Genomic DNA, 16,680 nt, shown 5'->3' on the forward strand with positions numbered 1-16,680 from the left:
TTTCCAGGAGAAACCCCTTGCAATGAAGTGTTTTGTTTAATATACACTTTGGGGTAGTACACTGGATAGGAGTACAGACTGAAATTAAACCTTTAAAGAGAACATTCTTAAACGTTCAAATTCAGGATGTGGATCAAATATGAATTTTCTCCCAATTTGTGCTCCTTAATTTGCAGTGAATGAGTTTGCTGTAGATTTCACATTTTTGAGTGTTTGAACATTAAAGCAAATTTACACAATTTGACAGTAAAGTGTAAAAAATAAAAAAATGCAAAATATATCACTTTTTAATGCAACCCTGCCAACTGGGATTTCATGAATGTGAAGAAAAAAAAAGTTTTTTTTCTGATTGTCTGAATTATTTTAATGATAATGATTATTCCAGTTCACATTGTAATGACTTGATGACATGTGTTTCCTGGTTCTCTCCCTGTAGGATATGATGATTCTTCCTTAGATAAGAATTTTCAAACATTTATTTTGTAACACTATGCTACAGCGTTAGAGGAGAGGAGAAATTATTTGGCTCGTAAGAGCAAATGAAAATGTTTTCTATGAGACTAATAGTTTTAGCTGAACTGTTTGAGAACCTTGCCAACAATGTGCTATCATCAATGTTTTCTTCTCTCAATTCTGCTTTTATTCATATCATTATTACATATAGTGTTATAAATATATATCAGTTTACAGCTAGAGAAAAACCTAAGTCAACAGAGCCTTGTTTAAAAAAAAAAAAAAAAAAGTAGCTTATTTGTTTTGAATTAGGCTTAGGAGAGACAGCATGCCAATAATTTTAGTATATGTTTGCACTTGGAGGCCATCTGAAAGAAGACAACGTTACTTTATGAAATTATAGGTCATTTAAGGAAATGTAAACAGCATGATTGAAAATACATTAAGCATGCAGAAGGAATAATCTTTACTGAGCAGGATGAAAACACCACCACTCCATCAAGCTTCCAATGTTTCTTGCAGTCTTTTACTATTAACATTACTATATTCCCTTATTATCATCCTAAATGTCTCCATCATTATCCACAGGCTGCAGCATTTGTTCTGTAGCTGTTTTATGCTCATATTATGCTGAGATAAAAACGTAATGGTTCTTTTTAAGCTCCTTTCCTGAGATAGCATTTTCAGAATGTGATTGTTTGCTGTTCCACATACTTCAGTATTTTCTTAAAATGGACTGTATACACTGGAAAATTTGCCCTTCCCAAGAATTCTGGAGATCTATTTTTGATTGCTTTGCTAAACTGTACCTGTTCAGTTCTGCTGCCGCTTAATGTAATAGGGGAAAACTGTTATCAGATTACCTTTAATTTTAGTTAATGCATTTCTGCCTGGAAGAAGCTGTAAGCACCATAAAAGTTTTTGTTTTCCAAACTTAATTCCAATTCTTACTTAAAGGCAAAGCATTGTCAGAAGGGTTAAATACTTTACATTGCAGTATTACGTATGAATAAGGTTGTTTCGCTGTTTATTTTAAGCTCAGCTGTGAATTTCATTATGGCTTTCTACACTTAATACAAACTTTTTCTGGAAAAAAAAATAATAATTCTAGAGGGTCAGCTCAGGCTGCATATTAAAATTAGTGCTAGTGATGGGGTGTATGTACTATAAAATTCTGCTTCCAAAGCTGACTTATTTTTCTTCAAGGCAAGCATAAAACATGAACATTATCTTCTCAGGTCATTATCACAGAAAAATATATTTTCCTAAATCCTCTTGCTCTTTTGGATCACACAGCAGCAAAACTGCACTGTATCTTTCTTTGATTTTCTTATTCAAAAAGGGTGGAGCGTTTCTGCATGCTTTGCCATTCAAACATTCCTGGTGGTTCTATTTTCAACTCAAAATTTTTAAATTAGTAACAGATGTGTTGATTCTTTTGACTGAAACAGAGGACAATTTTTTCTGCTATATTTTGAATAAAGAGTTTTTAAAACTTTTACTGATTATTGAACCCTAACTGCTAGTCTGTGTTACCAGCCTTCACTGTAAACAGTATCTTACAGGAAAAGTACAATGAGGGGCAGCAGAATATATTCTGGAGTGACTATACAATGCAGTTTTTTTCATGCGAACTCAGCTGGACTCCAACAAGGTGTAGCAAGCTAGTATTGCATAGCCCAACATCAGTTTATGTATGCTTTGTTAATACATGTCATCCCTGCTTACACAAAAATTGCAAAGTAGGTAACCAGGAAAATAATTTGCAAACATTACATGTTATTGGTAACATTGGTCCATTGGCACAAACCATATAGAAAACTCTTGCACAGCAAAATCCCAGGAAAGTTTACACAATGGATGTTGGGCTCTTGATAGCTCTGAAGCAGGAAGGCATACTTGTGAGTAGCCTTTGAATTTTTTTGTTAATAATAATACAGATACGTGATTTCTTGTATCTGTAGATCATTCAGCAGTGATAACTGGTAAATAATACAGACTATCATGCTTTTCTGGAGTAATCCTGAAAAAAAAAAAAAACAGGCAAATAGGTCTTGAACTTTTGGTGCACAGAAGAAAACATATACCAAGCTGAAAGTCTAAAAGGCAAGAACCAGCCATTTTTGTAGGTACAATATCTGAATATCTGATTCACTAAAAAGAGGTGACGTTCACTGAGAGGCATGAAACAGTAATTAAAAGAAGCCCAATGTTTTTTCTTCTTAGAGCACTGAAAATATTCAAGTCATGTCTTGGGGCAAATATGGTAGAAGAATAAAAGAAATACAGAAGCAAAGTGCAGCTTGCTATTGTGAAAATACCTCATATTCTTATACTTAAGAATATTTCACATACTTACAAAATTCACATTTTGGTTTTATTTATGAAAAATGTAAGTTGTCTTGAGAAATTATACAACACTAATATTCAGGCTTTAGAGAAATTAAGTGAAAACAAATTAATTTGTCATGTAAGAGATCTTTTGTCAAATATGCTTTCCTGTTGGTGGACTACGGAGCATAGTCTATTGTGTTTTTTTTAAGACCCTTGGGCTGATTTGCTCTATTTGTCTAAAAAGGAGTTAAATAAACATGAAATGTCTGTCTCTTGTTTATTTTGAAATAGTTCCTTTTTTTTTTTTTTCTTGGGGCAGGAGGAAAGATGTCCCTTGGATGTCAAGAGGCTTTTGAAGTTTTCAAGTGGGAGCATGCTGACAGTATAACCATTGAGGACAACAAACAACTTCTAAAACAGAGGTGAGTGAGTGTCACAACAGTACAGCTGGAGACAGACATCTGAGAGTTCATTATGAGCCTGGATAGGAACATGTAGTTTTACACTAAACATTCTAGGCTTCTGTTAAGGTGTTGGTATAGAAACTTGGCCTTTTCTTACAGGGGATATTTCATATTTGGAAGGCACTAAGAGGTGATGGAGGGAAAGTCTGAACAGAATATGAAAATGGCATGAGCGATCTCAGTGCATCTTTCCACAGGCTTTATTCATCTTATCTTCATAGCCCTATTAAAGCAATGTGGTAAATGGCATTCACAATCAGGAATTATCTAGAGGAAGTTAGATTCATGTGACTAAACTGATTACTGTAATTTCCATTGTCAAAAATGCTTTACTGGCTTCAGCACCAAATTGGACAGTAAATTGGAGATGTTTAACAGATGCTTTTGTCTTGCTCCTATCTTGTTTGCCAAGTGACTTTAGCTTCTCTCTTCCAGTATTGCACTCTAAAACAGAAATAATACTTTCTCCCTCCACATTTATTGTTAATGCTAGCAAAGCACTTCAAAATCTTCTGGTGAAGATGATGAGAATGGTGAAATATTAAAAACATGAATTTTAATAAAGTGGACTTTAAGCATCTCAAAAATTAAACCACCAAGACTTTATCATGTTGATTGTAGAAAAGTAGTTTTCACTGTCAGTTTTACAAGTGTTAACCCTCTTTGTACTGTAAGAGAAGTATAATGTTTTTAGATCAGATATGTCAAAAGCAGATCTCTCAAAGGTACCCTTCTAATATTCCCCTTAACCCTTTTTTCTTTTCTTTTTTTTTTTTTTTTTCTCCTGGGATCTCTTCCTTCTCCATGTTTTGTCTGCTTTTTTCTGCTTTGTTAATAGAACAATTCTCCTACTTAACAGGCATTAAAGGTGTTGTTTTCAGGGTCAGTGAATTTTATACATATTTACTTCAGTGAAATTCAGGCAAGAAATTATCTGCTCCGTGTCTCTATGGTTTATTCAAGATCTTGCTATTTACCACTTTTGTGAACTGGTTCATTTTCCACCCAGGTCTGTGACTTGTAGCCACAGGGACACAAATTGCCGAGACATTAGAAGTACATAAAGTTTTATGCACGTAAACTGGATATTTAATAATGTCTTTCTTCTGATCAATAGATCAGATGATGCCACGTGTAACTTGCACTGCAGTCATTTCTGACATTGCTGTCTATTGAGAGAACACTTCATGGTTACAGTGTGATCATGGGAGCACAGCACTTCGGAGCCATGTCCAGAATTTCCTCTAGTTGAACAATTTTGCCATATTTTCTCTGATAGTTATTACTATGAAGCAAACCAGTATTTCCTTCTGGTTTCAGAACATGTAATAGAGATGGGCAGAACCCACAAACTGACACCAGATTTACTTTCCCTGAAGGACAAATTGATTCAGACTCATGCCTTGGAGAGCCCCTCTATAATATGCAGCAGCTGATTGCTGAAATCGGTGCTGTGAATGTTCATACCTCAGAGCAAGACAATTTTCCCCTGCCATTTTCAGTGGATTTTAGTAAAGATGCCTGTAGCTCCAAGTTTACTGAGTTCATTAAACTGGATTTGTATCAAGTCCAGTCTGTAATTTGGAATGCAGTCTCTGAGCCACCAGTTGCACTAAAACTCAGTTACCCAGCCAGTGTTCAAATTGCACAGGAAGAAGTGTGTGGACACCGCATGTTTAAAGGTTACCATAACTTCCCTTTACATGTAGCCCTCTCATGTTAATATTTTTGTGTACAGTTACATAACCACTTCTGTCATACCACAAGCAGTATTTGGTTCACAACTTACTTATTTTTAGCTGTCATATTTTTTTCCTTTGGGTATTTTGGGTAGATTCTCTTGGCTTTCTAATTATACCATTCTTGTATTAATTGAATGGTGAACTTCAGTGAGCCTAGTTGAAAGTTTGACTGTGAGGGTCACAGCTGTTGCTTGGGCTGTGAAATTATTCACATGGATGTGAATCTATATGAATTATGGAGTCTCCCTCCTTGGAGATCTTTAAAAGCCTCCTGGACATGGTCCTAGGTAACCTGCTCTTAGGTGGCTTTGTTTGAGTAGGGGGTTGGACCAGATAACCTCCAGAGGTCAATTCCAACCTTACCCATTCTGTGATTCTTTCAATATAAATATTTGTAAATATACAATTTTTTTTTCTGTAACTGCCTGTGTATAAATAATCAAATGTAATCAACTGATTGAATCAAATACTGAAAATATTTGCTTTGTCTTAAAAAAAAAAAAAAAAGGATAAAAGAAATACTGTTTCAAACATAAAACTTTTCATCTACCACTTCAGAGATCTTTACAGCGGATGTAACTCAGTATTGTAACTCAGTACCATCCCTGGATTAAAAAAAAAAATAAAAAATAAAAAACAGGGAAGCTTATTTAGTTAAGGATAATTTCTCTCTGAAGCTCATTTACTGACTTATGGTCTGAGTGAAAGACAATAGATTCAGGCTATCCCATTAGTAGAGTTACCTATGGGAAGTACTAAGAAATTGGCTTTGTAAAATAGAAAAGGTGATCTTTTACAGCTTAGCTTGCAGTTAATAAAAAACAACTCTTTCTCATTTTTCTTCTGTACAACAGTAACTGCAGCCCTGCTTAAGAATCTGTGTTTATGCCCAGACAGAATCAGACTTCTGGAATTTGGACATCCTATACTTGACTTCCAGAGAACTTAGTAATGTCCTGTTCCTCAATACAACAGTGTTCTCTTAACATTATTTTTCTAAGGTGGAGAAAAATGTGTTTTTCTGGTGAAATATACTAGCAAGAAATCTTCCCAGCTAAGCCACTCCACTGCAATATTGTATACTGCACTAAGCCTTTTAAATCCCATCCTAGTCAGTATTTCCAGAAGTAAAATTCTACTGAGCTTACAGATGTGATGTAAATCTAGTTTCCATTTTGTTGTTCTCTATTACTTTTTTTCCACTTTCTTCTTTTCCTGCTTTCTGTGTCTCAGCTAGTTAGCAGCTAACTTGGTTTTTAAGTAGCTATGGATGAGTTTCATGGAAAGGATGAGTTTCACTTAGGTCACTCATAACTTCTAATTAGAAATGAGTGAATGTTTGTGTATTTCACTAAATATCCTCATTCTCCCATTTGATAGCCTCTGAATTTGTCTTGTTTTACATTATGAGGTAGATACTTGTTTTTCAAAGTGTTAAATTTTTTGTTACTGATATTTATGTTCAAAGAGTTAAATCTTGGCAAAATTCTTGTTCCACAACAGTTAGTGTCCAAATTCATTCTGGCGTTTTCATACCAGAATATTTCACCTCGTAGATACTAGAAGCCGTGTTTCAGCCTTCCTACAGAGCAGTCTCCGGTCATGGAGGACGCTCATGGACTCTTTGAAGATAAGAATATAATCAATCACTCATCACTGTTCATGCTGATATCAGCTTTATGCCAGACTTTATATTAGAGCAGTATCAAAAGTAGCCTTTTTTCTTCCAATATTAGAATCAAATCTTATGTGTTTATCTTGTTTATTTTGTTTGACTATGATTCATAGTCAGAGATGGAATTTCTTGGTCTGTTATAAATGAATGCCAAATTTTAGTTTAGGTTATAGTGCTAGCTTATAAACTGTGGTGTTTGAGAAACAGATGCATGACTCATTCAGCTATTCCTATTTTGAAGGCAGCAAGCTATGAATAAGGTCTGGGTAGACATCTGGCTTCAACTTGTCCAGCTAAATCTATCATTGAACATGAATCAGAGTCCACAGGACTTTTGCCTCAATAATTTCTAAGTAATTGATGAGCTTAGTATTTGGTCTATGGGATATGGAGGAAAGAAAGAGGTACTTTGGAGTGTTCCCAATAGATCTTCACACAATCTTCCATACCTGCTTTGGTGTTTTATGTCAAAACAAGTTTTAAGTGGGAAAGGATTATATAACATTCTCACAGATGCTTTGAAGGCTTCTGCCTTCCTTATGCGAGATATAGTAAGTGCTGAGGAACATGCCAGCTGGAGCTATTTAGCCATGTTGATTTCAGCCTTGAAAACAAGTGTTCATGAGCAGTTCTGAATGCGGTCACATGAAATTCCATCTCTTTCCAGTTTTACAGGGAAATGGACTAATTGAGAATGGGCAGTTTTCCAAGCCCCGCCTTCCCAGGTGAAAGTTATATTTCTTGACTAAGTTTTGCCACTATTTGAGTTAGACAAAAATACAGTTTGCGGATTTCCTGGGTTACTTTGGCTAGACCAACACTCATCCAAATTAGCTGAAGACTCAACTATTAAGTATTACAATTTTCCTCCACATTCAGCAAGGGTCCATTCACACACATTGAAATAACAATTCAGAATTTCATGTCAAGCCTAATGGCTTACAACAAAGGTCACAATGCAGCAAATCATTCTTCTACACTTTAAACTATTACAATGGATACTTCCTTGAACAAACCTCGGTTCAGACATCGCCATTGTACATTGAATTGATTGTCATGATTCTTACAGCAAAATCCATTTGGCATTTGAATGCCTGATCTAGATGCCATTTTTCCTAAACAGCTTTATATAGTACTGAGTTAAATAAGCGTAGTAATGATGTCAACAACTGCTATAAAATATCAGAAAACTGATAGGAGGAAAAAAAAATGATAAAAGGATAAAACCTCAAGTTCTAGCAGGCTATAGGGAATGTAGAGGATAAAAATGCATTCATTCTGCTTGGTAGGCAGCTGCTTTTTAATGAAATACCTAGATATCACACATTTACTAAGGAGCAAGACATACAGTGAGCAGAATACTTAATAACACTGAAGTGAGCATCACTGCAACATCATGTTGCAAGCTAAAAAAGAAAATTCTGATCATTAGAATATTTTGCATACCACATGAAGATTTGCTGATTTGGATATAATCAGGAAGTTATCAGTAAATTGGTTTATACACATACCTACTGGAAATTTTTAAGCACTGTAGTCAATTTTTATAAAATGACATTTTTGGCTGTGAAATGATTACTTATTTTCATAACTAACATCTTAAAACATCCTAGTCATGGACTAGGATGCAATTATAGTCAGTATTGTCCAAATATAAGAAACATTGTCTCCCCAAGAGCTTGCAGTATCACCCAGCATGCAGATGGGCAAGATACTTTGCCTGGGTGTACATGGTTTATATTATTCCAGTCTTAATAATTTCGGATAGATGTCTGTGCTGTGATTCAAAATATTTTGCATGGGAATGCAATTTTTGACATTCTTCAAGTCACTTAATCTCGCTGTATCTCAGTTTGCCCTTTTTAAAAATTTCTGTAATAATACTTTGCACTCAAGAATGCTTTGAAGATTCTTTCACTGATGTTATTTGGTGTTTTGGGAATGTAAGGTTGTAAAAAGTGATCGTTGCATTACCTCTTATCAAGTACAATCTCAGATGAACATTTCTTACTATGAATAATTTGCTACTTAAATTCAACCAGTTATGGCAGAAAAAAATACAGTGAAAAGGCATATAAAAGTAATTTTCAGCAGTAGTTGGGGACTTAAAACTAAAAATGGATATTTGCAGGAGAAATATAATTACCAGCACTAGACTCATCTAGGCCACCAGAGTTAATATCACTACCTTTGTAGAAAGGGACAAGTGATATTTGATTGCCACAGGTGATTTTCTTTTACAGCACACTCAAGAAATATGTGAGTAGATTAGTGCTGTAAACGTTCTGAGAGGAGAACCACCTACTGAGTCACGAGCAACACGTCCTGCAACATGCTGAGCTCCCCTTGGTCTCTCCTTCAAGAAATGACTGAGTTAATTTTTCCTGTCAAAACACTACCCCAAGATGGAAGGCCTCACTTTATGCTAGGATGATAAAAATGTGGCATATTAAGTAAAACAAATCTTGTGAATTACAAAAGGCAATTAGTAATTTTCTCAAAGGAAAACACACAAGTTAGTCTGTATCTGTCCTTTATTTACAATGATTACATTCCTCTACCATGAAATACATCAAGGGAAACTTCACATTTCCAGTTTTGTTTCGAGGTCCAGTTACTTGAATACTACAAAAAGGGACTTTCCAAAGCCTGATTAATTGATTTTGTGGATATAATTTGAATAGCTGCATTCACATAAGGACTAGCTGTAGAAGATCAGAATAATTTAGTTTTGTCACACTTTGTTATTTTTCTGTTGAGAGGTTTGGTGACAGGGGCATACGTGTTCACACATCACAAACAGTGATTATCAGCAATGTGTAAATTACATGCTTAAATCTGAAATTTCCTGGTGAGCAAATGTTCTAATTTTGTTTTTACTTTGGATTTTTTCTCTTTCTATATTTATATAGCTGTATGTTAATACATTGCAAGTAATTTAGCATATTAAAATTAATATCATAGCCTAATATGAGTATATAAGAGAATCCAATTCTTAGAATTGAAATAACATTTTTTAAAATTTATAGCTACAAATTTATTTAGTCTGTCTTATAAACCTATTTGTTGCTTTCGGAATTGTTTCTTTTAGACCAAACTATCTTTTTTGATGGAAAATTGTTTCCTACCAGTTCTACTTACAGAGAAAAAAAATGTCATGAAGAATTCAGTATTTTATTGTGAACAAATAGTTTCACTAGTTATGCTTTTGAATAATCCTGTATCATTATGCTTGCATTGACAGGTTTGCTGAAGCTAAATGCCTTGGAGAAAAAATACATGACGTGCGAAATAAAATAAGTGAGTTCATTTCAGCTTCATTTTACATCTATAGCTGATGAAATTGCAGCATTCAGAGGATACAAAAAGAGAATTATTTTCTAAAATAAATGAATCAATTCTTTATTAATATTTCCAAAGAGATAAATTGTTAACTGATGATAAGAGTAATCATTTTATGTATCAATTTTGTTTTTTCTCAAATAATGTGCAAACATTATTATTCCAAATAACATAATTATTACAAATAATGTGAAAAACAGCTCAGTTCTTTACTTGAAATGAGATCTGAAATTTAGCAAAAGGAGAAGTTAAGGTATTAACATTGGACTTCCTGTATTTCACTGTAGGATAAAATGATCCAAAAAACTTTGTTCCAAGTTGTGTCATCAATGGATTAAGGACTGTACTTTATCTGTAAATTCATATAGCTTTTGATACAATAAGGTTTCATTGTTGAATTATTCCTCTGCACTTCCTTTGTACAGATTAATTAGAGAGACTCTGAGGAGTCCATCAGCTTGGCAGGGGGGTTCTTCATATTTTGTTTTAGGGCCCCGACATCATATGTTTGGCTTCCAGGTTCAAATTATTCAAAGCCAAGTCACCTAAAGATATATTCAACCTGAAGCTAGGTCTTATCCAATTCTCCTACCAGACCTTTATATGTTCCTAGGTGATTTCTGAGTTCTGTTGATCCCCAATCTGTGATCTCTTTCCTAACAATTGGCTATCCAGGCTTTATGTCCGGTGTGAAAGAGTTTTGTTGTCTATCGCTGAAGTCTTTGGAGATCAGGTCCTTGACCTGTATGCTGACATTCAGCTGAACCAAGTCCGTGTACGCTGATGTTCAGGTGAACCAAATCTCTTCAAGATTACAGTTATAGACTGTGAGGGACTAATTTTAAAAGCAGTTTAGCATCCAGTGTCATCACTTCTTGTAACAGCAGTTGACTGCTGGGAAAGGACAAAAATCTCAAGGCTCTTCTGATGATTGCTCTGTACTTTCACCATATTCATTATTATATTCTCCATGGTCATGAAGGGTAGCTACTGCCAGATTCTACTCCCAAGAAACTTCAGGTACACCATAATTTCTGCTCAGAGATGTTATCATAAATGTTATTTCAAATTATGTGAGCTATGTGGAAAACCTCAGCTATGTTGTCACTGTGTGTTAAAAAACACTGCACAAAGGATATTTTGAAGGGATTTAGAACCACAGACATCAGGTGCTGAGCTAGCATTCTGAATATTGGGTTGTTTCAACAAGGTATGGCATTTTAATAAATCTGCCTTCTCTCAGCAGGTGTAATTATCTCCTTCAGATTGGATAGAACATACCTCAATACAGACCTCGTGCATGGACGTCCCAAGATTAGCCAGTGCCAGTAGAATTTCAATATCCACCTTGCAAATACAAGTCTCTCCAGTGTCCATATAAGCTCACTTAAACCCTGCCATTGCAGTCACACAGTCTATCCGTCTTCTCTGTTTTATTGTAATCTCTCAAAAAATTACAAGAAGCTGATTTAGGTGACAGTAATACTCTTAGGTCCCCAAAACACTAGTCATATTGAGCTTGGTCTGGGTTCTGTAGCTCTGTACGTGACTCCCAAATCCACATTTTCCACAGTTGTAAACTGCACAGGTTGGTAGCAAGGGAAACCTGACACAAGTTGGTCAAACTATTTCTTAGCAACATCAGTCAGTTGGCTTATTCCCCTCATGAACTTGGAAAAGCAGGTTAAACCTGCTGTGGATGACAATGAATGTTATCCATCATGTAACAGGAAGTATCACCAAGGTGAATAATTGAATAATGCCAGTAGCTTTTGGATATCACTGTACCAAGGTGTGAACATGAACCATTAGATCAGGATACAACCTTTTCTTTTCCTCTGCTTCCATCTTGAAGTCTGCATTATCCTGATTTAATTCTGTCTCCTGGATTTACTCATCTATGATAGGAAGCCCAAATTATTTCTTGGCCTAGATTGAGGTAGAGCCAAAGTCAGCAGTGGGTGTCAAACTTCTTTCTCTTGCTGAAGTTGAAATCCATTTGAAAGCAGGCAATAAGTATACAAAATATACACCAAATATACACCAGCAATAAGTAGTCACACACTAACACATCATGCTTAGTGCCAGGAGCTGTGATAGCGCTGCTTGGGGATAGGAACCTAGCAGCCACCTTCCATACACCTTGTATTTCATTAGTCTCCATTTTTCCAATTCTGGCCGTAAAATGGAAGAATATTCTTTTCATTTAGTTCATACTGTAATCTTATTGTATAAATAACAAATTCCATCCAGGACATGCAGATTCCATATGGATATGCTGATCTCTGCAGATTATGCAGTACTTTGTGGATGGTTTTTAAATACCGATGTTTGAGGCTTGAGAGTGATCATATCATACAGTCCTTCCTTGAATTCTTTCTGTGTAACGTTATGCTGCATATGAAAATTAGCACTCTGGTTGACATGCTTACTGGTTTTTATTCTGCTATTCTTTCCTCCTGTCCAGCATTCTTTTGATCATAGTTGTAAATAAGTCTGCCTATTAGCACCTCTCTGAAAATTAAAACTTTACATGAAGAACAACACTTTCTGGCTTACTCAGCTTACCAAATGCAATTACACTGGTTAACATAGTTTAGCTGCCTGAAAAAAACTTTCATTTGTCTTGTTCATCATAGTATGCATAACATTAAAGATGCTAAGTAAGGCTATTAAGCTGCCAAATTTTTACTGAAAATGTGGCAGGAAGAATAAGAGCCATCCGCAGCCTGCAACTAGATCTTTCGTTTACTTTTATTGTTATTTTGGTTTCCTAAAGCATTCCTGGCTGCCTTGTGCACAATCAAGAACAGATCCCATCAATATCAGTTTCTGTTATTTCTGAGCTACACTTAATAGTATAAAGCTATGCACCACAGAGGTTATAGAGCACATTTCATGAAATCTGATTATATACTGAGATAGTGACAGTAGTTGGCTGTAACTTGTATGTCATAAATATCCTTTCATTCTGACTGGAAATATTAGTGTTTTTCAGTAAAAAGTACACAGAATACTCCAACCACTTCTCAATTACATTAGCATCTCAAAAACACATCAGAACATTAGAGCTGGAAAAAGTAATCTGGAATAAGATTTTCATGGTAGGCTTTTCTGGTGTTGTAGCTTGCATAAAAGGATTAAGGAACACAGAGTCTAGATGTAAGCTGCAGTTTAAGAGCAAAGTAACTGTAACATGAGACGTGGTTACCACACGCCTTTGCTTCTATACCACATATTCCTGGATTCTGCTTCCTTTTATGTTAATAGAAGAATGTAGAGATTTTTAAATTATTTTTATGGAAAATAATATTTATGTATCATATTTTTCATCATGCTTACTTTTCACTATGACCTCCTAGAAATAAGAAGGTAAATTTTCTTGTAGGATGAAAGTTTTCCTATTGTGATACTTAAAAAAAAAAAAAAAAAAAAAGGAAGGGGAAAATGTTTCTAACCCAGGTCATTTTAATCATTCATTTTGGTGAATCAGTTTACTACATTGTCACACAACATTTCCATAAGCTCAAATAAAGGAGCAAAGTGCTTTGGTGCAAGCACTGAGGAGCAGGATGGTGGGCAGTTCTTTTCCAAATCAGTATACTGCATAAATGCACCATCAAAAGGCAGAGAAATTAAGACTGGATTTGGGCTATGTAGATGTGTCTGGATCAGTTTGAGTGAAATATTCAGAATTGTTTACATATGACCATGGAATGTAACCAAGGAGTAAACTTTAAATTGCAAATACAGAATCATCAAAATTGAATCAACATAAGTAAAACTGGAAAGAAATAACTGAGAGGTCAGGGAACTAATGGGGACTCTATAACCAACATAGGAGAAGAAATTGACAGTGGGCCAGTACTGACATGCAAATACACTTTTGTCTTTCTAGTGTAATATTAAAAACTCTAAAATGTGTATTTCACTGGCTAAGAAAATAAAAAGCAAAAAAAAAAGATATTTTCTCATGAAAAAAGTATGCTGTGTCACTGCAAACATTTTTGTATTGCTGGTTTGCTGTAAAGAAACCTTCCTAAACTGCTGGGACATCTAGTCATATCTCTTTTGGCTCTGGTTGTTTGTTTCGCCTGGTCCAGTCATAGCCAAGAGAAACTTTGGAAGAGCTTTTCCAGGTTGTTGCGGTGCTGCTTTTGAGATCTGTTGATGAGGAATTGAGATGGTGTCACTTTCCCTTCTTTGGAAAGCAAGGGTAGTAATTCTTACAGTCTATGTTTTATACTGACAGCAAAGAAAATGTTTTAACACTTCGTTTTTGCCACCATGGTCAGATTCAGTGCATGCATATTTACCCTTCTGCAGCAAGACGACCAGCATAGTAGAATGGATTTTTGCTGTCATGATGGCCAGTTTGACCAGCAGGAGGGCAATGACCTCTATGAATCTATATAAAGAGTTTACACTGACCAGAATCCAGTCTGTGGACAAGTCTGGAAGCAACTAGCTGTTACAGTTTGGAAGCTGGCTACCACAGACATCAACAGTCTGCCATTAATCCAGTTTGAGCTCTTGGTAATGTGGTATCACAGATTTATGAGGTGATTCAGCTAAGTGTGAGGAACATAACTAATATTACTGATGTCATTAGATGGTTTTCAGAGAGTAGGTTTTCCAAACTGCTCAGGATGTCAATATGCAATAAATGCCAAAAAATGCATGTATGGGACAATACTTGAGAATAAAGTGATATGGAAATATAGCATCTCCCTTGTCAGGGTTAACAGTTTTATTTCTAGGACACAGTTATCAACAAGGTGTTTTTATACCATTACTGAAAGCATTATGTGAAAGTTCTGACAGTAAGGAGAAAAAGTCGACATCTGAACAAATTGCAAATCATTAAATAACAACAAAAAGTGCTACTATATGGATCATAAAGCAAGGAAGAATTGGGGACATTAAAAACACTGTTTTCCATGTAGGTTAAAACAATGCATTCATTCAGAATTTAGTGACTACAAATGTTTCTCATACACAAAATTGTGCCACATATTAGAAGCATTTAAGATTAGTAAGCGTTTCCAGTTCATCCCTGTAAATGTCTGTTTTGGAGTATTTATACCACTAGTAAGGTTAGTTTTTTCCTAAGGAAAAAAAGTGTACTAAATGGTATTTAATGCCCAAAGGAAAGCAGCTGTTGTTTTTAGTCTGTCCAGAAATCAGCTAAGGTTATAATTGAAGCTGAGAGAGAAAGGGCAAAGTCATGTGGGAGTAATAACTGTGTGAGGAAACAGGCACTCTTGGAATGAGAAAGGGTAGGTGGGTGGATTATGTGCACATGATGTTGATGATGCAGCTATACCCACAGGAATGCTGAGATGTTGCACTACTCTGCCTCATTTCAACCTTGGATTTTAGTGCACAAGATCATAGGATACCAAAACCAATGGCAGTCTTTAATGAGGGCATGTCCTTGTATTGCAAAGCGATATTATTGAAGGGTCTTCATCTAATTTTCTTGCAAATTATTCAAAAAATTGTCCTTTTACATCACAGTTCATTGAGATCTTCACTGAAATAGTAAGGACTGAGGTAGAGTGAGGACAAGGTGTAACAGTGCTCAAGGACAATATTGATCCCAACTCACTGTCTTATAGCTTGCACTGTTATTTCTGTGAATGCAAAGTAAATGTAAAACCTAACTAGAACCTAAATAATGTAAAACCTTCATTTATAAACACCTTTTTCTCTACATGCAAGACTGTATGTATGTATACATACTATGGAAGAGAGAAAAAAATCTCACTTGCAATTTCTTACTCATGACAATAGCAGAGATTTAGTGTATACAACAAAGAAACTGTATTTAAATTTAATTTAAAATTTATTTTAATTTTAATTTAAAATGAGCAGTCAGGTTGTAGAGTTGAGAATTAAAATGATGGTATAAAAGGAGCCCACTGCTGGCAAGGTTTTAATTTGAAGATTTATAATCTCTGATTACAGCTGCTATTCCTGCTTCATCATTTTTGTATTGCAATATGTAATGTTTTCTGTCTGAAAACTTCTGGGAAACAGCAGTATTCTGAATTAGGGATGGACAGCAATAAACCTAAAACTTGGTGTTCATTTAGTAAATGAGTTCTTCCTCATACAGACACAATTTCCTTACTTTGATCATCTAGTATTTTCTCTTTCTTCTTCCATAGCCTGTTTCTTATTGTCATATACACGTAAATACACCTTTTCTAAAGAAAAATCAAGGACAGATACCCTCACATGCTTTTAACAGTCTGTATATTGTTAAAAAATCAGGCTCTTCTTTCTATATGGCACATGAAACAGCTGAAAAAAAATCCACTGTTTTTAGCAGCAATAGCAGCAAGCAGTAAGCATATTAATAATTTATCTGAAGAGCAATTAAGACAAGCACAAAAATACAAAAAAATGACAAAACACAGAGTAATGGAAATATAGTTGCACAGCTATATTACTAGCCATTGCAAAACTTTTAGTTTTTGATATCTTCCTCTGTAAATAAATGCTTCATTGATTAACACCTCTACTTCCACATACTTGGCACATTTTAATAATTGATGAAATTTTACTACATGCCATAGCACAAATGAAAAGACAGTAATGATGGTAGTCTCATCTTACTGCCTGCAAGAAATTCTCTTTTAAAAAGTTATTTTCTTATGGTCAT

The 16,680-nt window shown here is 35.1% G+C and overlaps 1 protein-coding gene across 2 annotated transcripts in view; it reads left to right on the forward strand.

The window, feature by feature from the left end:
• The window catches only part of KIF6 (kinesin family member 6), a 174,151-nt gene that overhangs the window by 109,287 nt on the left and 48,184 nt on the right, over positions 1-16,680 (forward strand). For both annotated transcript variants that reach the window (XM_080585370.1, XM_080585369.1), the window contains exons 14-15: positions 3,107-3,209; positions 9,913-9,968. In XM_080585370.1, the coding sequence (XP_080441496.1) occupies positions 3,107-3,209; positions 9,913-9,968 (159 nt within the window). The remainder of the gene's footprint in view (positions 1-3,106; positions 3,210-9,912; positions 9,969-16,680) is intronic.

The sequence above is a fragment of the Anser brachyrhynchus genome (assembly GCF_964034855.1).
Source record: "Anser brachyrhynchus genome assembly, chromosome: 3".
NCBI lineage: Eukaryota > Metazoa > Chordata > Aves > Anseriformes > Anatidae > Anser > Anser brachyrhynchus.